At 43.0% G+C, this 18,938-nt stretch overlaps 3 protein-coding genes across 8 annotated transcripts; all 3 read left to right on the top strand.

Annotated features, from left to right (window-relative positions):
- Positions 1–559: 559 nt before the first annotated feature.
- LOC120835170 (alpha-1,3-galactosyltransferase 2) lies at positions 560–6,270 on the top strand. The gene is made up of 5 exons (XM_040203820.2): positions 560–814; positions 1,322–1,414; positions 1,524–1,619; positions 2,200–2,337; positions 2,457–6,270. The coding sequence occupies exons 1-5, from the start codon at positions 792–794 to the stop codon at positions 3,139–3,141; spliced, it is 1,035 nt and encodes a 344-aa protein (XP_040059754.2). The 5' UTR covers positions 560–791; the 3' UTR covers positions 3,142–6,270.
- emp3a (epithelial membrane protein 3a (MAM blood group)) lies at positions 5,888–13,111 on the top strand. Of its 5 annotated transcripts, none has more exons than XM_078091847.1 (6): positions 5,888–5,984; positions 10,730–10,868; positions 11,960–12,070; positions 12,209–12,311; positions 12,427–12,567; positions 12,659–13,111. In XM_078091847.1, exons 3-6 carry the CDS (start codon positions 11,993–11,995, stop codon positions 12,832–12,834), a joined length of 498 nt encoding a protein of 165 aa, XP_077947973.1. In that variant the 5' UTR covers positions 5,888–5,984; positions 10,730–10,868; positions 11,960–11,992; the 3' UTR covers positions 12,835–13,111. The 5 variants fall into 5 exon arrangements, with proteins under 5 accessions (XP_077947973.1, XP_077947974.1, XP_077947975.1 ...); XM_078091848.1 differs by lacking the exon at positions 5,888–5,984 and adding an exon at positions 9,506–9,648; XM_078091849.1 differs by lacking the exon at positions 5,888–5,984 and adding an exon at positions 9,517–9,638.
- A 95-nt stretch (positions 13,112–13,206) lies between these two features.
- On the top strand, positions 13,207–18,781 carry fam83e (family with sequence similarity 83 member E). 2 transcript variants are annotated; one of them, XM_040203816.2, is made up of 10 exons: positions 13,207–13,837; positions 14,012–14,672; positions 15,031–15,177; positions 16,114–16,238; positions 16,332–16,757; positions 17,172–17,228; positions 17,321–17,389; positions 17,475–17,706; positions 17,793–17,996; positions 18,156–18,781. In XM_040203816.2, exons 2-10 carry the CDS (start codon positions 14,205–14,207, stop codon positions 18,339–18,341), a joined length of 1,914 nt encoding a protein of 637 aa, XP_040059750.2. In that variant the 5' UTR covers positions 13,207–13,837; positions 14,012–14,204; the 3' UTR covers positions 18,342–18,781. The 2 variants fall into 2 exon arrangements, with proteins under 2 accessions (XP_040059750.2, XP_040059751.2); XM_040203817.2 differs by having other exon boundaries at positions 13,604–13,837; positions 13,947–14,672.
- The last annotated feature ends 157 nt before the right edge of the window (positions 18,782–18,938 follow it).

Below are 18,938 nucleotides of genomic sequence, written 5' to 3'. Positions count from 1 at the left end.
TGCTCCCGTCTGCCCATAACTTGAAAACAGGTTCGTTAGTAACTGGCGTAAAGTTTCTGTTCCCTCAAATAGGTGAATTTGGGGATAGAGGAGTTTTTTTCACCTATTGTGATACTTGTAAACAATATTTCAGTACATTCACAGTGTTAGTTATGTGTTACTTTTTTCATAACAATTTAACATAAACAAAAATGCACACACAAAGCATTGTTAAGCTCTGCAAGTTTCAGATCTCTTTTAGTTGTAGAAATATTTACTCTTTTATCTTCTCAGTTCTTCAATGCCCAAAGATGTAGAACCCCTCCAGGATTTCCCCCAAAAGGAGTGTCATTGCTGACCTGAAGTACCTTAAACCAAAAGCAGGCAGCCGGGAGACTGGAAAAACAGGAGAGCTGAACTTCAGACCCTCAGTATATCAAAGTATAGCAGCTAACAAAGAAAATACATAATACATTTCCATTTGATGGTAAATTGGAAAATGTGTGAAACATTTTTTTATGACTCAGCATTTTACTCGCTAATTTGAACGTCTTACAGGATGAGAGGTCGTTTTACACTCGGAACTAAAACCCTCACACACACACACACACACACGCACACGCGCGAAACCCCTTTCCCACACTTCCTCAAAGACTAAACAAAAAAGACGCCGCAGGGAGACGCACCTGCACGGCGGCCCGGTGAAGAGCGGAGCGAGCCACTGCTTTTTGTCTTCCTCTTTCTTTACTGTTACGCAGTAACATCCAGATAGAGAATTTTCACCTGACTACCCTTTTTTTTTTGGACATCTGATGTATGTTTGCGGGCGACTCGGGTAAGTTACAGAACTTTGCCAGTAGGAGCGTAATGGAAAATGTTTGTTCAGTGGATAATATATGTTTGATTGCTCGAACGCATTTCCCCTTTTTTAACTTGAGTTGGATGATTTGTTGGGCACATTTCTAATAACCGCAGGCTTTATGCGAAGGTTAGAATAGTATTGTTGCATTGTACTTCCGGTAAAAGACAAAGCATACAATCAACTCGTTCGACCTAATTATAATAATGCCATTATAGTATATATGTGTAAATAGACACAGCTCGGATTATATATTGATCATTTGGTATTTAAAATGTCCTACAAAAGTGAGGGGTGGTCAACGGCTTTAGCGTGCTAATAATTCATTATCAAAATGGTTCCTTGCTGATTCTTCTACATTTCGTTCAATGCAGCGATTTTCTACCATCGGGTATTTACTTCTTCTTTTTTTTTTAAATCAACATGTAGAATATTTCACCTCCGTAATTGATCTGGCTTTGTGGTTTTCTTTTCTTCCTGTAGACCTGTTCAGAAGATGAAGGTTTTTTTTAAATATGTGCTCTGCATACCTCTCATCCCGCTCAGTGTTTACTACTTGATATGTCCATCTGTGAGGTGAGTCTATATTCATATTCCAACCCAATAATGCACTCGATACATTATTATGCATAAATGACAACGCAACAAAATTGAAATGGCGATCATTTTGTTTTTTTTGTACCAGAACGTTGATAGGTTTCATACCTATGGACAAATGCACTTTGAAAAGTGCAGAGATGCTGATTCTTGACAACGTCGTGGACGCCAGCTTGGACCTCGGGTAAGTCCATAAAGAAGTTACATTTCGTCTGCACAGATTGTCATGAGGCAGGAAAAAAACTGATGTTTAGTAGATATAATCTACACAATCGGCAGCTTTCTTGGTTACTATTGAACGGTTCATTTATGCTATACTAAAGAACAGTGAATGTTTCTAGGTTTTGGACTTGTCCCCTTTGGATTTCTGTCTTTTGTAAATGAGTAATAGTGTAATATAATAACTGAAGATGGTACAGTGTACTGAATATTCAGTGTTAAAGAAAGCAATCCGTGAAATAGTTTTTAAGTTTAAGTCTAGGAATGATATTATCACAGAATTCTTGAAACATAACAACAATACACTGGCATTATCCATATAATTAAGCTGTGAATTCTCTCAACCGTAATGAAATTATTTAAATATTCAAAAAGTCAGTAGCCAAAGTTATTTTTTGTTTTTTTTGTTCTTCGTGTTCTACCTACCTGTTTTGTTTACTTTAATGTACTTGCGTGTCGGTAAAGACTTGTAAGGAAACGCCATGTGAAGGAATGTGTGTAGAAGCTGTGGGTTTGAAAGAATCCGATCCCACCCTGTTTTGCAGGTCCAGACGTGACGTGCAGACATGTACATCTTGGAAGGCGCCTGTCATTTGGGAAGGAATGTTTGACCCTGACCTTTATGACCAGAAGCACAAGATGGAAGGATCGTCCGTGGCTCTGACAGTGTTTGCTGTGGGCAGGTTTGTTTTCTGTAATAACGGTCAAACTGGTGTCATCAACTGCTGTTTGGCCCCATTAATCGGGGTCAACTATGCAGGATGTGAACATGACCTTGTCCTCGTCTCCCCTCCCATCTAAGGTACCTGGATGCCTACCTCGGGACCTTCCTGAACTCCTCAGAGCAGCACTTTATGCCGGGTTTGCCCGTGACATATTACGTATTCACCGACGTGCCAGAGAAGGTGCCAGACGTCGAGCTCGCTTCCCAGCGAACCCTTAAAGTCATCAAAGTGGGAAGGAGCTCCAGGTGGCAGGACATCTCCATGATGCGAATGAAAACCATATCGAACGTCATTGAGTCGGACATTCGCCACCGCTGCACGCACGTCTTTTGCTTCGATGTGGATCAGGTGTTTACCGGCAGATTCGGCTCGGAGGCCCTGGGAGATTCTGTGGCTCTGCTCCACGCCCACTATTACCACCTTCCAGCGACGCTGTTTACCTACGACCGCAACCGAGAGTCCCGGGCGTACATGGAAACCGGCGATTTCTACTACCACGCTGCCATCTTTGGAGGCTCGTGGAAGAGTGTGAAAGCGCTGACCGACGCCTGCTACCAGGGCATCCTGGAGGACAAACGGAACAATGTGGAGGCCCTGTGGCACGACGAGAGCCACCTCAACAAGTACATGTGGCTCCACAAGCCGAGCAGGGTGCTCTCTCCGGAGTACTGCTGGGACACCAGCATCGGCTACAGGAGTGACATAAAAGTCACCCGTCTGCTGTGGGCACCAAAATATTATGATAAACTTCGTACAAGTTAGTGTGTTTTGGATGTAAAGAGCAAATATTGCTGTCTGTGTGTGTATATGTATGTATAATATATATATATAATTAGTGAATTAGAACGTCAAATCATTACATTTGAATTTTCGACTGTCTGCGCTAATTGATCAGGATTAAATATTTATCTGCTAATCAGGTTTCCCAAAAGCCCCTTTTTTGCTGGGCGCAGTAGTATCAGCGATGACAATCCAGACCGTCTCTTTCCCTCGAATTGTCATGCATGATGTTCGCTTTGCATCGGATCATTGCTTTATGGAAAGATGGTAGGAAAGGAAAAACCTGTTCTGTGTGTTTTCGATGAAACGGGACAGGCTCTGCTGAGCAATGTCTTAAAACCAGGATTTTGATTACATAGTCAAATCTTCATACATACCATTTTTGCTTCCTGTTGTAGTTTTGTTTTATTTTTATTTTTTTATTATTTGTCTGATATTCAGTTCAAAATGGCACCTCACTCACTCAGGTTTGATTTAAATTATTTGAAGTCAACTGCTTCACATTGATTATTGCACTGTAGAATGTAAGTGCCACTGCAACCTTTTTTGTAAGACAACCATGCAAAGGATGTGTGGTTAGTGTTTATCAAAGAACTGTGGGGCATGCTTTCCTGGTAGAAGATAGAAGAAGTAATTCATTCATTACAATTGGGTACACTTTGAGTCCAGCAGTTAGAGGAGAGCTCTATGAGGAACTCGTTGTTCATGTTCTGGTGAAAAGTAACCAATTACATCTGATAAGCGAGTTTTTGCCTTTTATGTCACTTTATACTTCTTCTACTACACTGAATCTCTATACAAGCTGCAACATTTAATGACAAAGACATGCAAAACATCAGTTATTGTAATCCAATTTCTGAAACAGGCCAAACACCCCATTTATACAGAAGTGTAGAAAAAATTTTGGTTATTCGGAAACTGGCGGGACAACCACAGGACTTTGACTAGTAGGAAGCACTGGTGCAGCACATCACAGACATGACTGGAATTCTTCCCGGTGGCATTTTTAGCAATGTGGGAGACGTTCATTGAAGACGTAATGAAGTATAAATTTGTAAAGAGAAAAATAACATCCCATAGCAACCTATCCCGGAGTTGTGTAATTTATTAAAACATAAAATGCATTAATTATTTGTTTAATTTATGGAATTTTATAGTTGAGGGAGACCTATCATGCACATAATAACACTTACTTACTTCAAATTTAATAGTAGTGTGTCCTTAAACAATTCAATTATCCTATAACCCTATAATGTACTACAGTGATGGGATTTTGTAAAAAAGGCACATATCCTGCTTAGTTTTTCCAGGTCGCATTATGGGTACGAGGATGTATCGTACAGCTTACTGTACTATTCATTTATCCTCAATTTTTTTCAGATTTGTGTTTCCAATGTTTTCATCTGTGCCCCAAATTCGACGCGACAAACGCGCCGCACCATCCCAAATTCGCGTCACTCCAGAATCACAGCGTTTGGGGGTCGGTAGATATGCCACAGGCCGCCACGTTAACGCGTAGAAGCAACATCCAATGACTGTCGACCAGTTGCCCTGACATCCCATGTGGTGCTGGAGAGGCTGGTCTTGGTCCACCTTCGGCCGCAGCTAAAATCATCACTTGACCCTTTGCAATTGGTGGGGGGTGGGGGTTAACGCGTCCACCATCTCCTGGATCACTGACTACCTCACGGGCAGACCGCAGTGTGTCCGACAGGGCCGTGTGCTGTCTGATGTGGTAGTAAGTGACCAGGCCACAGGGAACTGTCCCGTCGCCCTTCCTATTCACCTCCTACACCAATGACTTCCAGTACAACGCTGCGTTATGCCATCTGCAGAAGTTCTCTGATGACTCTGCAGTGGTCGGGTGCATAAGGGACGGACCGGAGGAGGAGTACAGGGCCGTAGTGGAGGACTTTGTGGAGTGGGCCGGTAGAAATCACCTAACTTTGAACGTGGCCAAGACAAGAGAGAGCGTGGTGGACTTCAGACGATGTCTCCACAACCATTGAGAGTTCTGGGTGAGGAAGTGGACATAGTGGAGGAGTTCAAGTACTTGGGTGTCTCCATCGACAACAGACTGAACCGGAAGGCCAACATCAACTCTGTTTACAAGAAGGGGAAGAGTCGACTCTTTTTCTTGAGGATGTTGTTGTTGTTGGAGATGTTCTACCAGTGTGTTGTGGCCAGTGCTCTGCACTTTGCCATTGTCTGCTGGTGTTCAAGAGAGCAAGAGGCCAACCTGTCAAATTATTGTTGTAGATGGCCAGTTTAGAAGAAACAATTGCTGTGCTGCTTTCATTTTTGCAATGAAAAAAAACCCTAAAGACCTAAAGATAGACCTCAAAGGGTAGATAGACATTGTGGTACGTTTTGTGTGGGTTGTGAAATGGGTGCATTGCAAATGTCAGTGGTGTCTTGTTTTTATGTCTTTAGATAAATTTGCAGTATAGATTGTAACTGTAACAACGTGTGTGTTTGTTTTTAATAAGAATATGCAACATGTTTAACTCAGAAGTTACTCAAGTCAATAATTTAGCTGTTGACTTAAAAAATTAAACTTGAATAGAAAGAGAAATCCTTCTTGTCCATTGTTTTGTACATTTATTGTACATTTATTTACAATTTGACATTTCTGTGGCTGTTTTGTCACAAACGTTAAATCAATGCTATGTTTTATTTTGAAAACAGGAAATGTGATGTAATTTGTCAGGTGACAGGAACCAGGAAGTCAATGAAGAATATGGCTCAGAACTGCTGTTTGTATTGGTAGCTTTTCAATCCAGTTGAGTCTGCATGCATCCTATACCTTTTTGATAGCATCGTTGGTACGTATTGATTTGTTTTATTGTTCATTATCATCTCAGGTGATTATTTTTGTGACAATGTTTAGTTTGGATATTTTTGTGCACATGGCCTATTGAGTCATTCGGGTTGGTAACTGCACTGCTATGGTTGTCATTAAAGTCCATATGACTAAATAAATAACAAAGTAAATAAGCATAAATATATAAAGTAGCGGTCAAAGAAAATGCACTTCATTTGTATTTATTATGTCTTTTGTGTGTTTTAGTTTTACTCTTTCTCATGTCAATAAACCTGTGGACAACGGACCATTGTCTTCAGAGTCGTGATGTCAGAAAAGAGTTCGTCTAACTGCCAAGGTGTATCGGAGCGCATATACCGAGGGCGGCAAAGTGGCATATATTCATGTTGCAGATGGACAGTAGGTCTCAGGAACAGGAACTGTCTGAGGTCCTGAGGGAATTTCTGTGTGGAGTCTGCATGTTCTCGCAGTGTCTGCGTGGCTCGTGCCTCATTTAGCTGTTGTAGTAGCCTTCTTCTCTCAAGAGGTTGTTTCTCAATTTCCACAGTACTACTGATTGTAACATCTTTTTCCTTAAAGAAATTTATTCAATCAATTTTTCAACTTTTTATAACAACACGTATTTCTAAAACTCCATAGAGCGAATCAACACAGGAATTACACTATGGTTCGTCATCTTCTTCTTCTGTGTTTAACATGTTCCATGACACCTTGTTACTGTGATCACTCAGTCAGTATATTAACAGACTGGAAACGCTGAAACCCTATATCAATACTCATGAAGTTGAAACGGCAAAAAAGAAGAGAAAAAGTGGTGTGTGGTATGATAACATGGCAGCACAAGGACAGCTGCCACGTGTGTCGCACTCATCAGGATACTCCTACAGTTTAAAGTACAGACATCAGCAGTGGAACAAGGAAACACTGACCGCGCACATCATGATGAATGTAGGCTGGCACATTCAAATAAATGTAGAGATTTTCCTTAGCTAATTCCAAAAGGCAGGGACGCTAAGCTAACACTCTCACAATGAATGCAAGCTATTCTACGTTTCCATATGAAGTTTTAATAAATTACCGATTCTCCCACATGGTAAGATAAATAAGAAATTACTTCTTCTTCTCTGTTCTGCCGCAGCTGTAGTTGTGTCTGCATCTCTTTCAGCTGACTGTGTTTTCAAAATGTTCCTGACAAAACCTTTAAACACAGACATAAACCTTCCCTAAACAATGTGTCGCTGCAACATGGATGGCGTGCGGAAGAAGAAGCTCCTACTTTTGATTCTGAGCACAGTTTTCTCTTTTGAAGACGGCAGCTGTGAGGTTATCTGGGTCATAAAGGAAAGTATTCAGGTGCTGCTTGAGGTAATGTACCTGAAACGATAGAATAAGGTTTAATAGAAAACAAAAGCCATTATAGTCAAGTTCTTCATAATAAAAAAAATTGTGAATCGCTTATGTTTGACTCTGTGCACAAAAGGCATATTGGCCGAGTTTATAAACTGAGCTTATCTTGTAAATCTCTACAGGCCTCATTGCTCGGAATCAATTGAGTTGCCTTCACACATGTTCTGACTCTCCCTCCAATTAATAAGTCCGACATATTGATACCAATTCGGTGACAGCACGGATCCGAGGTGTAATCTTATCACGTACTGCTAAAGACTTGTACAGGGGCACTTACTGAAGCTACCTCCGCTCGATGCTGCACTGTGAGGAGCTGCTGCTGCTCCGGTAGGGTGGACTTCATTTCTAAGTACTCACAGATTCCTCCTTTTCCAAACAGTATCTTATCTGAGCAGTGAGTTCCTCTTGCAAATTTCTGCAGGACTGGTTGCTCTGTGCTGCCTCTGCTGCTTGAGATGTTTTAAGCACAAACATGAAGAATCTCTCATGTCGGTCATTTTGAAGCACTTTCAGTAACAAGAGGACCAAGGGGTGATATGCGAGAACTGAGACACCAACAAGTCTTCTTCTTCTACCGTCTTCTACATTTCAAGTTGTGTCTTTCCATTAAAATACATGCAAATAACGGTGGTAGTAAAATCTGCACCTGTTCAGTCTGCTGTAGCAGCTCTACCACTCCGCCTCCCTCTGCAGACAAAGAACCTGGGGGACAATGAGTGAGTGAGGCTGTGGGGAGGGATTTTAAAGAAGGGGAAATAATAAAAACACTCTCTGGCCCCATTGACCTGAACCTGCTCAGTGTGGAGCTGCTCCATATACACATATACTCATTGGCATTACCAATGCATCTTGTCATTGTCAGTCAATGAAGTAATCACCTAGTCCAGGGGTGTCAAACATACCGCGGGGGGGTCCAGCGCGGCCCGCCAGATGACTTTGCTAAGTGTAAAAATGACTGGCAGTAAAAAAGACATAAATTGCATTTCTATAAAAGTAGCTGCTATACCTAAAAAGTCTGTGAGTGAGCGCGTGCGTTAGACCAGGGTGATCGACGACAACGTTCCCCCAGGAAGCACCGCCCGTTATAAAATCATGGCGTACAACCCCAGCTGATCTGGACCATCGGCGATGATTTGACTGGTCCGACCCGCGTGACGTCAAAGTGGACAGTATGTGGCCCCCTACCTAAAATGACCCTAACCCAATTGACACCCCTGATTCAAGCGATACAAAATAGATGACATCAGTGCCCTTCTTCGTGTTTGTTAGTATGGGAGGCAGAAATAGTTTTGTCTATTAACAGACATACAGGAATAAACGTATGTTTGCTCTGTGAGGCTTTGTGGAGTCCAAAGAGTCTCTTCCATGGACTCCGGCCGTGACCTGCCGCCCCCTTGAGGGGAAACTGTGGAACAACACATCATAAATATTTTGTCCACAGGTCAATGTGCGTACATAATTCCCTTTTTACGACACTAATTGTCCTCTAACCTGGTTTGCATTGCTGCTCGATGCCTCTGCTTCAGTCCCCAACAGGCCGTCCGCGTGTCCATCACGCTTTAGCATCTGAAAGTGTGGACTAGGGTGTGTTTGGGGTCACTTCACGTCAGCTTTGACAACATGACTTGGGTCCCTCCCTTCAGCCACATTCCTTGTGATTGCTTCCAAAATGTTGATTTGATTGCTCCACCTTTACCTCCACCAAAGACAAGATAGGACAGCTAAGGTGGCAAACACAAATTTGAGAATAACTTGAAAATCATTTCAAGTAGAGAGCGTTCAGTGCATGAGACAAAATACCTGCATGGTATTCTCAAAATCTATACTATTGAGCTATTGGAGAAAGAAATACACCATTTTTAAGAGACTGACTTATTGTGCAGATACAAATCCAGTAGTTTGAATGACGTCACTGCTGCCCTTGTTGTTGGATTGTTCTTATTTATAGGTAGTGTACAGGTAAATAACCTTAACGTTACCTCTGGTTGATCCTTTTTTTTTCCTGCAATGGGAAACAGTATTTTACAATCCCTTCAACACCATTAGTTATTTTTTCGGGGAACTTCAAAAAAGTTCGACATAAACTATAAACACCGAAAAAACAGCCGTGACGTAGATCCGCTCGTGACGTCAACATCCGAGCCTCTCCGCGGTGACACGCGGGAATAACGGGACCGACTCGGACGCGGATAAATAATACGCTTTTTCACCGCAAAACCCGAAAGAAAGAGTGGACACGTGATGAGGGGTGATGTGGGGTGAAGTTAAATCAATGTCCGGTAAAGTGTTTTGGTGGTGGCCGTACACTGGGATCGTGCGCTTTCCGTGGGTCAGTGAAGGCGTCTTGTGCGATGGTCATCATCGTGAATAGTTTAAATTCACAAGGGAACCTCAGTAAAAACATTGCTTTGTGTAAGACTCCACTCCATAGGCACAATAATCTATTTACTTATAGGCATTCATGTTACCACAGATTAAACAACCCAAAATACTGTATAACTGATCATAAAGATTAAGAACCATCTTGATGACTACAACAATAAATAAGTATTCTTACTGATCTATACCACATTAATAATGTCCTGTTTATGATATTATTTCACTCAGTGGCAGCTTTTTCCTGCAACATTTAGATGCTTCAAGTACGGCACACGTAGCTGCATTTGTTTACTCGAGTAACATTTTTAATGCTGGACTTGTTGTGGGGATTATTGCAGTGTTGCTTGTGCTACTTTTTCTAAAGTAAAGGATCCGAATACTTAAATGCAATCAATATGAAGAACAAACAGCATTAAAATATAACGAGCTCGGAGAGTGTATCCTCCCCTTTACACTTGGGATTAATCCCTGTAGGCTACGTTGTGTCTTGGGTGGTCTCGGATGTCCTGCCCGTGTACAGACAAAAGTGGGCGCTTATCAGACTTCCTGCCTTTCAATCGCTTCACTCTGGAAACACTGTGGTCTGAACATCAAACTGCACAGCTGGATGAATAATACGAGTATATCTGCTGCTTTGTCACAACCGTGTGGTTTTAATAATAAATGATGTAACAAATGTTAGTGCATGAATCTAACACTTACACTTATGACAAAGTGTTAAATATTTGTGATTCTAATTGTCCTTTGCTCGCATACGACCGCTGGGTTTAGCCAGAGACTGATCATACTTTGTTCCAGACTTTAATGCAGATTGTACGTCAGCAGTACAGCTATTGTGGAAAGGGTTTGTGTGTGTGTGTTGAGTTGGTGAGGACCACAACTTTCAGGGCGACGGCAGGGGGAACTTTAGAGGAAGTTAAGAACTCCTCCTAAATCTGACTCAACATTCCTCTTCTGCAGCCCTCTATCAAAAGGTTTTGGAGCTCAAACGTGTGTGAGGACAGAGAGAGCACAGAGTGGATACTGGGAACTGGGAAAAGGAAAGTAATTCCAAGAAGATCACTGAAGAGTACCGACTCGAAGACACCAAAGCTGAAAGGTAAGAACGTCTTGGTAGTTATGTTTACACGGACAAATGATGGATTTTCTCATGCAGTTTTTGTAGCCTAATCAGATGCAGGCCACACCCAAATATGATCAGATGCTAACTAAAAGAGTCCTTAATGATATTGTTTGAACATTTATATGTATATTTTCTTTAACAGCGCGTGCAATTTCTGTGTTCATGGCTTTCTTTCCGTCTGTCCCTCAGACTGTTACATAAAGGAGACGTAGTAATCAAAACCATGCCTCTCTGAAATGTCCTCAGTCAATAACAGAGGTTTTCCTTCTCTGGACAGAGCTGGCAGGGAAAGGCACTTTCCCCACTTTTTTATTTTTGACTCAACTTTCGATTAGAAAATCTAAGGAGTTTAGTTTGTGCACTTTCTAATTATTAATTATTACACCATATTCATGTTTGTTTTAAGATATTTTCTTGTATCTAGGGGAACTGAAACGGCAAAACAACAAGTCTTACTTAATAATTTTGCTTCTCCTTCTTGGGTCCTCAAAATTTTCTCTGATGGAAAAAGTGAATCAATGAGTGAATGAGTCATTTGTTACTCTTATTCAGAGTTGTTGCCTCATAATGACATAAACGCCTTTTGTCAATAGCCTCCTTTGGTGCGGATCGTTGGGGAAAGCGTTTGAAAATAATAAGAAAAGGGAATGAGTTTGTAGGACCTTCATATTGAAGTGTAATGATCAGATAGTAATTCTGCATACTATGTTGCCATGGCGATTCATAAATAGTACAAATACTGTCAGGCTGGTGGTAGAAAGTTTCAGACCGCATGCTTGGTCACACAGTCTCTATTCCTCATAGACCAGACTGGCTCTGGAGACAGAACCCACCCCCCCTCGCCCCCACCTCTGGCATGCTTGTGGCCGATTCATGGGCAGAGATTGTCTGCAGATGTCGAGCTGCATGAGGAAAGTGCTCAGAGTTTCCGTGAGGGGAGAGACAGACAGTGAGAGTCCACTGCTTCAGGCCAGACATGTGGAACCACATTACAGGGTTCCTCTGACTGCAGAACTGTTTGGTCCTACGTGAGACCACCAACTTTTACCAAAACTCATTTTATGCAGGAAAACCGATTTGTCCCTCATCACCCAGAAGCCATGGGCTTCCTGCTCATATTCCTCACCATGCTTCATCTGGTCACCTTGACCATGCTCTACATCGCCACGCTGGACAAGGTGAGACGCGTAAACGTAGGCCTTAATTAACTTGTGTGTTCTGTCTTCTGCCAGTAGATGTCACTGTTGATCCCTGTACAAATGCAACATCTTTGTATGACGTTTTGTCCTGTGTTGTGTTGTCATCTTCTCCTGCAGTCCTGGTGGGTTTGGGATGATTTGGAAATCACAGACCTGTGGTATAACTGTTTCCATGATAACGCCACAAACGCCTGGTTGTGTGCTGCTACCAGGGAAAATGGTAAACTTGTGAAATATATTTTTTTGTGTATTTCTGCATGAATATTTACAGCGCTACTTGTGGTTTAGCTTTTGAGTCAGTGGCCAACACTCATTTTCCGAACCTGCTCTCTCAGACTGGCTGCAGTCCATCCAGGCCCTCATGGTCCTCTCTTTGGTCTTCTCCTCCGTCTCCTTCCTGGTGTTCCTCATTCAGCTGTTCACCATGTCCAAGGGGCGACTCTTCTACTTCACAGGCCTCTGCCAGGCTTTTGCAGGTGTTTGAAGTCTTATTTGATAAAATCACACACAATATATGTATGTATATATACATATATATTGTTTAACACAAATGTTTTGTTCTTGCAGGTTTCACAACCTTTGCTGCTTGCCTCATCTTCACCTTCCACAGAAAGGACATTTTTACTGAATCCAGAGATTTTAAAGAAGGACGCTTTGGCTACTGTTTCATCCTGGCGTGGCTGTGCGTCCCGCTCCTCCTGGTCAGCGGAGTCCTTTATTTCCACCTGCGTAAGAAGCAATGAGACAAATCCAAAACGGACTGAAGACATCTTGATGAGAGTGCAATTCTCCAGAATTAGAGAGAAACTGGTACCTGAGTAGATAAGATGACTGAGTAGGATATGTGTCTCCAAATTATGAAGATCTGTATTCTTTCTGCACACTCGCATGGTTTGTGTGTCATCATGCTGGTATCTATGTCCGAGAGACATAGTTCACAATAATGAGCTCATATGCTCAATATGTTCTTTTTTTTGGTATTTTGCTATCTGTTTACTCAATAAAAAAGGGTTTCACTCATTGTTGACCAACGTTTTACTACAGAGCACGCCTGTCTCGAAAGGGTTATATCTGTGTAAGACCTGTTTTGTGTAACGACACAACAACATTTCTCTGGAGAGGGTGTTCCCTGTATGTGTTTGGACCACTTATCGTTTTGCCGCACCGATTGTGTACTCTGTCAGTAAGTAAGTAAGTATGCTCGCACCATTTTCCTCTACTTCCACGATAGAGAACAATGAGCTGTTGACGAACTGGCTGGTCACACTTCTGAGCGTTCCATTGTTCTGACAAAAGTATTTACAGAGCAAAAAAACAAACCGCTGTGATTGCAGCGCACCTTTATGTTGGAAGCCATATTGAGCGTTGGGTATTACGCAACTGACCTACCTGTCAGGCTGGACCAGTCCAAAAAGTAAACTGTGGGGTAAAGAACAGCCTCTTAGATATGCCAATTATTCGCCAAAGACGTGTGGAAGGGGTGTGACCTGAAAACAGGATATAGAAAGTATTACTCTGAAATACTGCAGCTGTGGAATTGAGGCAGTGGCGCAGTAGGATCATGCGCTTGGAGGAGCTGGTTGATCGGTCAGCTGCAAAGAATGTTTCATTAATCTGAGAACAATGTCGGTAAGAAGGAGTGGAAGATAAAGGAGTCGTGAGACGGCATGCACGGGAGAAACACTCCTCGCAGCTTATGAGAAGCGTCACACTTCAGCCTGAGGGATGAGACGCGCTGCCGAGGAGGTGAGTTTCACATTACGTTGCTTTTTTCGTGTGTTGAAACAGATCTTTGTTTAGAACACTGATCACTTCAGCCCGTCTCTTATGGTATTTGTGCGTATGTCAACATGAGGTGGGGGGACATTCAACGTGCTCAGGACTGAACAGACTCTCCTTCTCCAAAACGATTGTCTGCAGAATCGACAGCAAGGTAGCAGCTCTTGCCACCCTGGAAATATAATAACTTTGTACCAGCGGGATGAATGAAATCACTCTAACTAGGAAGAAGGGTGACGGGCGAACTGTCCGGCGTTAGCCTTGCTGCCAAGCAACACGAGTCAGTGGTGGGGGAATTCTGAACGGTATCCCGGGGACACGCCGGTCTGCGGTCATGTCGAACTCCCAGGAGCAGAGCCTGGACGAGAATGCAGTGTTCCTGCCGGTGAACGAGTTCTCTCCGGAGTTCCTCCACTGTGAGAAGGAGCGTCAACTGATGGAGAGGCTCCTCGACGCGGGACCCGAGGCCTTCTACGGCGCCGTCGGCGCGGAGCACCGCGGCTGCTTCCTGTCCTCCGAGGAGGTCAGCCAGATCACCTGCTGGGCCCAGGACCATCGCTTCAACCAGCCGCAGGTGCAAAGTCAGGAGAACGGAGAGGAAGGCGGCTCGGAGATGGAGAACGTCTGCTCCACCTACTTCCCTTGCCGCTCGGACACGCCGGCCCCCAACCTGGACCTGGGGTGGCCTGAAAAGGGCCCCTCGGTGCAAACGGGAGGCGTCGCGGTCCACACCAGCCCGCCCGCTGAAGGAGAACCTCCCGTGAGACAGATCGTCAGGCAGCACTTGCAGAAGGCTGGCCAAGTATGCAAATGTTATTTTTATTGACCAACACAACACATTTCTTCATAAGGGTGGAGGTGAGGCGCACAATCCTGTCACCGCCACATTTCAGAGAGATTTCTTCTTTTGCACCACAATGTTTATTTGGTGAATGTAATTTAAGACTTTAGTTTAAAATGGTGAATAAACCAAACAACTGAAACTGCTTCAGTTTAAAGGTATTCATACAGGAAGCGTTCTGCACCGTTGCTCACTCTGTTTTGGCACGCAGTAGCCTTCCTCGGTTTTACTACTACTACTTTCAATAAAGAGAAAAACAAGGACACTTCTCCTTTGTGGCGGCCGCCGTCTGAGTAGAGGCATGTTGTGTACTACACAGGTCATAGCCATTGTGACGGACCGATTGACAGACTCTGCAATAATTGGCGATTTACACACTGCTGCTTCACGGGGCGTCCCTGTCTACGTTATCCTCAACCAAAGGTCCATTCAAGAGAACTTCACACTCAACAGGCTCCGGCATCCGGTGAGTCACCGACCAACAGAAACACACACACCTATGGCAACCGTCTGCTGCGCACATGTGACACTGCAATGAATAATACACAAACCCCGCTGGGATAAAAGCAAACGGCACCAGTTTACAAGAATCAGAGTCTTCATTTTTCTTTATACAGTTATATGTTGTTGTTGTTGGATTCTTTCTAACAAGGTTATATCTCAATGTAGGCCCCAAGAGTGAACTTGATGAGCCCGTATGTACCCTTGAGAGGTCTCTCATTATTGTCCTTTTACTTGCATGAGTGATCTTGGAACGTAACTTGTATTCCTAACAGCTCGTAGTTAAACTGGTTGCGCAGCATTCCTTGTTTCTTTCCCGTGTCGAAAGGTTTCGCCTGATGTCAACAAAATGAAACAATCATATTTTCCTTTATATAGGATACACGAAATTGATGAACTGGCCGACAGGGTCACTGACTGACCGCTGAATAGAAATACATAGATTACTTTTTATAGCGCGAATGAAACACAAGAAGAAAAAACGTTGTTACTAATATACACTAACGTACAGATGTTTTATATTTAAAAAAAGACAAGGGAACTCATTTCAGGATTATATAACTAATTCCTGCAGCACTTTATCATTAGGGAAAGTACTCGCTACGTTAAATATATGATATTATACACTGATAAGCAGGCCACAACAACTTATGGACACATTTAGGGCTGTGGCTACAAATTGGGTAAAAAAATACACATTTTTAGCTTTGCAACAGGCTAGATGAGATCAGATGGTGAACATGATCAATAATATCTGCAAATATAAAATCACTATGTTTGCATTGCCACTGGAAGCATGGCAGCATGCAGATGTTAGCAATTAGCTCAAAGCCCTCTGCAACACAGGGGCCCATCACACCTTTCAGCTTTTCAATCCAACACACGTTTTGTGATTCGGCAGAACATGCGGGTCCGTGTTCTCGGAGGGAAAACCTTCGGGTCAAGGACGGGACAAACGGTGGTCGGGGAAATGAAAGACAATTTCCTACTGGTGGATCTGGAGACAGTGATTCACGGCAGCTACAGGTGAGCCGTCTTGTACTCTCGTCTCATTTCTTTCACATGCATCGCACACACGCGCTTGACAGGACTCTGACGTGGCGTCTTTGCGCTCTGCAGCTTCACGTGGACGGACGCCCACCTTCACCGGCAGCTGATCACGGTTTTGAGCGGCCCGGTTGTCGAATCGTTTGATCGGGAGTTCAGGATCCTTTTCGCCGCCTCGCTCGCTGTCCCGGACCCACGGAGGACCGCAGGCGCTCATGTGGATGTGCGCCATCAGCTCAGCGACCTCTCGGAACTTGAGTTTAAAAGACGGCACCATTTGGAGCCCGAGAATATCAATCCTCCGTCGCCCCCCGGTGATTTCCTCCTGGACTGGGAAGCCATGGGGGTTATTCAGAGAAACCGCTCCTTCCCGGAGAGTCAGTGCTTTAATCGGCCCGAGGAAATCACGGCCGTGGAAACATCACTGCGGAGCACAATGCAGTTCATGAAAAACACGGATTCATCTCACAATGGAAACCAGTTTGGGGGAAATAAAAGGTACACTTTGACTTACAGGTGCAATATTTGTGTTTCAGAGCATGCCAAACAACAACTATTTCTATCTAAATGATAGAGGGGTAATATTTACCTGAGCGGGTTCCTCAGTGTGGGTTAAAATCCAAGCATCTCCGTTGTTTGCCTTTGGAGAGACAGTGGAGATCCTCCCAATGCCATGTGCTACACCTTTAATCTTTAAGTTGTCTTTTTCCAATCATACAGTATTGATATTTCAAATGTGCATTGACATTTGCACAAACACAACTCTGCTGGATGCAATATGTGCTGTGTTCATTATATTTCTACTACAATCAACCTTTTTGAAACTTGCTCTAAAATTCTGAAACATACTGTTGCTGTATGCTGCATACTTTTTATATTTGTACTTGTACTACTTGTTTTTGTATGTGACAGGCCACAAGAAAACGCCGCTCAAGGGACAAAGACGTTACTGGATAGATCAACTTTCAAGTGAGTCTTGCAACAACCAATTCTGTTTACACACTGATGAAGAGTATCGGCTTGTGATCTTTTCTGCTTACATTGAGTGATTCTTTTCTCAGGGACATTCATTTTCAGAGCAACGCACAGCTGTGGCCAAGGAATGCGACATCGCAAGAAAGAATGAAAAGGTAACACCCAAAAGATATAAGTGAAACATACTGAAATGATTATTAACAAATCATATCTCAAGGGAAACATTTGTTTATCCTGCAGGGTGGAACACACAGAAGATAAAGGAATTTCCAGGCAACTCTACACGGAGAAGAGCAGCGCATTCCATAACCAAAAAACAACAAGACGTAATGATGATAAAGCAACAGAGCCAACAGAAGATATACTTCCTTATTTTAAGAGAGGAGAGCAGTCGAGGGCCGAGGGCGTTTTGGAAGAAGAGAGCACCATGAAGCAAATGAGCTCCAAAGAGGAGAACACACCATCCTCTAGAGTAGGTCATTCGCGGTCCCGTCAAAACGCTTTTGTTAAACGTGTGAAAAGGATTTAAGATGAACTGAGATGCATTTTCCCTCACAGAAACCTGTAATCCTAAAACTGCCGCAGTACGAGAGCTTCAGCTCCCTGAGTGACATCATGAAGAAGATTCCTCCTCGGCAGAGCACTCCGGGTCGAGGATCGAGGGCCGCCGCGTCAGAGCTGAGCCGCTCCATGTTAGAGCTGAGCACACACAACCAAGATCGAGATGATGGCCGAGTCCCGGTGCCGCGTTTTAAGGCCAGCGTAAGTGTGTGGATGCAACCTGTAAAATGCATTTATACCTCACAGAGATGTTTCTCTTTAAGTCACCAAAAATAACGCTAATCCTTTACTTAGTTCATTGATATTGAGCACATGATTGAAATGGTTTATCTCGGCATTTATCTCCTGTTTCCTTTGCAGGGCTTTGACCCTGAGTACATGACACCAGCTCTGGCTCTGATGAAGAAGCGGAACGATGAGTTGAAACCTTCATTGTACAGAACCCCCAAAAACTTTCTCCCCAAAGAGAGGCCCCGCAGCTTCAGTTATGGACTGTGGGAGAGGAAGAGAGTCTCACTGGAAGAGACAGATGGAGAACAGGAATGAGGAGCGAGGAAACCAATACATGAGCGATACGTTCTGTAAGAACATCTTCTATCACTGTAGTAAAGGCAGCTGCCATTCACTGCTAGTTACAACCTCGGTAGTGTTAAGCACCCAAACTGAGATGGGTGTTAAGTATGAAATGAATGTAATAAATGATTTTAAAAGAAGATGTCGGCAGGGTGATAAGATGCTAAAAGTTTTAGTCCGGAAGTTACAAGAACAGTTTTTTTTAAGCAGGTGCCAATATACAGACTTTAAAATGATACTTTATGAGGCCAAAGGAAAAATACATCTAAATGACTGATTAGAACTATTCCCTAGTATCGAGCTAATATGTGGCACAGCGAAGAAGACTGTTTTTACATTAAATAGTAATATTGAGACATTTTGGGGTCAGACAACTGTAAAATGAATAAAGAGAAAGTGATTTGCATCAGCAACCGAATGAGTGAAATTGTGTAAAAAAAAATGTAACTGTCTTTTTGAAGCTATCGGCAGTTATCAGTGAAAACAAACAATATCCCAAATACTAAGAATAATCGTAATAATTCCAAACATTCAAAAAGAAACATTTCGAATCAGATACAGAACTCTTTT

The sequence above is a fragment of the Gasterosteus aculeatus genome, chromosome 17 (genome assembly GCF_964276395.1).
Source record: "Gasterosteus aculeatus chromosome 17, fGasAcu3.hap1.1, whole genome shotgun sequence".
NCBI lineage: Eukaryota > Metazoa > Chordata > Actinopteri > Perciformes > Gasterosteidae > Gasterosteus > Gasterosteus aculeatus.
This window is presented reverse-complemented; position numbering and strand designations above follow the sequence as displayed.

Excerpts from the sequence above, each read along its gene's own strand:
- fam83e (XM_040203816.2), top strand. The coding sequence starts at position 14,205 with ATGTCGAACTCCCAGGAGCAGAGCCTGGACGAGAATGCAGTGTTCCTG. Across the intron at positions 14,673-15,030 it reads ACTTGCAGAAGGCTGGCCAA|GTCATAGCCATTGTGACGGA; the intron begins GTATGCAAATGT and ends TGTACTACACAG. Across the intron at positions 16,758-17,171 it reads CAGTTTGGGGGAAATAAAAG|GCCACAAGAAAACGCCGCTC; the intron begins GTACACTTTGAC and ends TGTATGTGACAG.
- emp3a (XM_078091847.1), top strand. The coding sequence starts at position 11,993 with ATGGGCTTCCTGCTCATATTCCTCACCATGCTTCATCTGGTCACCTTG. Across the intron at positions 12,312-12,426 it reads TGCTGCTACCAGGGAAAATG|ACTGGCTGCAGTCCATCCAG; the intron begins GTAAACTTGTGA and ends CTGCTCTCTCAG. Across the intron at positions 12,568-12,658 it reads CCTCTGCCAGGCTTTTGCAG|GTTTCACAACCTTTGCTGCT; the intron begins GTGTTTGAAGTC and ends TTGTTCTTGCAG.
- LOC120835170 (XM_040203820.2), top strand. The coding sequence starts at position 792 with ATGTATGTTTGCGGGCGACTCGG. Across the intron at positions 1,415-1,523 it reads TTGATATGTCCATCTGTGAG|AACGTTGATAGGTTTCATAC; the intron begins GTGAGTCTATAT and ends TTTTTGTACCAG. Across the intron at positions 2,338-2,456 it reads ACAGTGTTTGCTGTGGGCAG|GTACCTGGATGCCTACCTCG; the intron begins GTTTGTTTTCTG and ends CTCCCATCTAAG.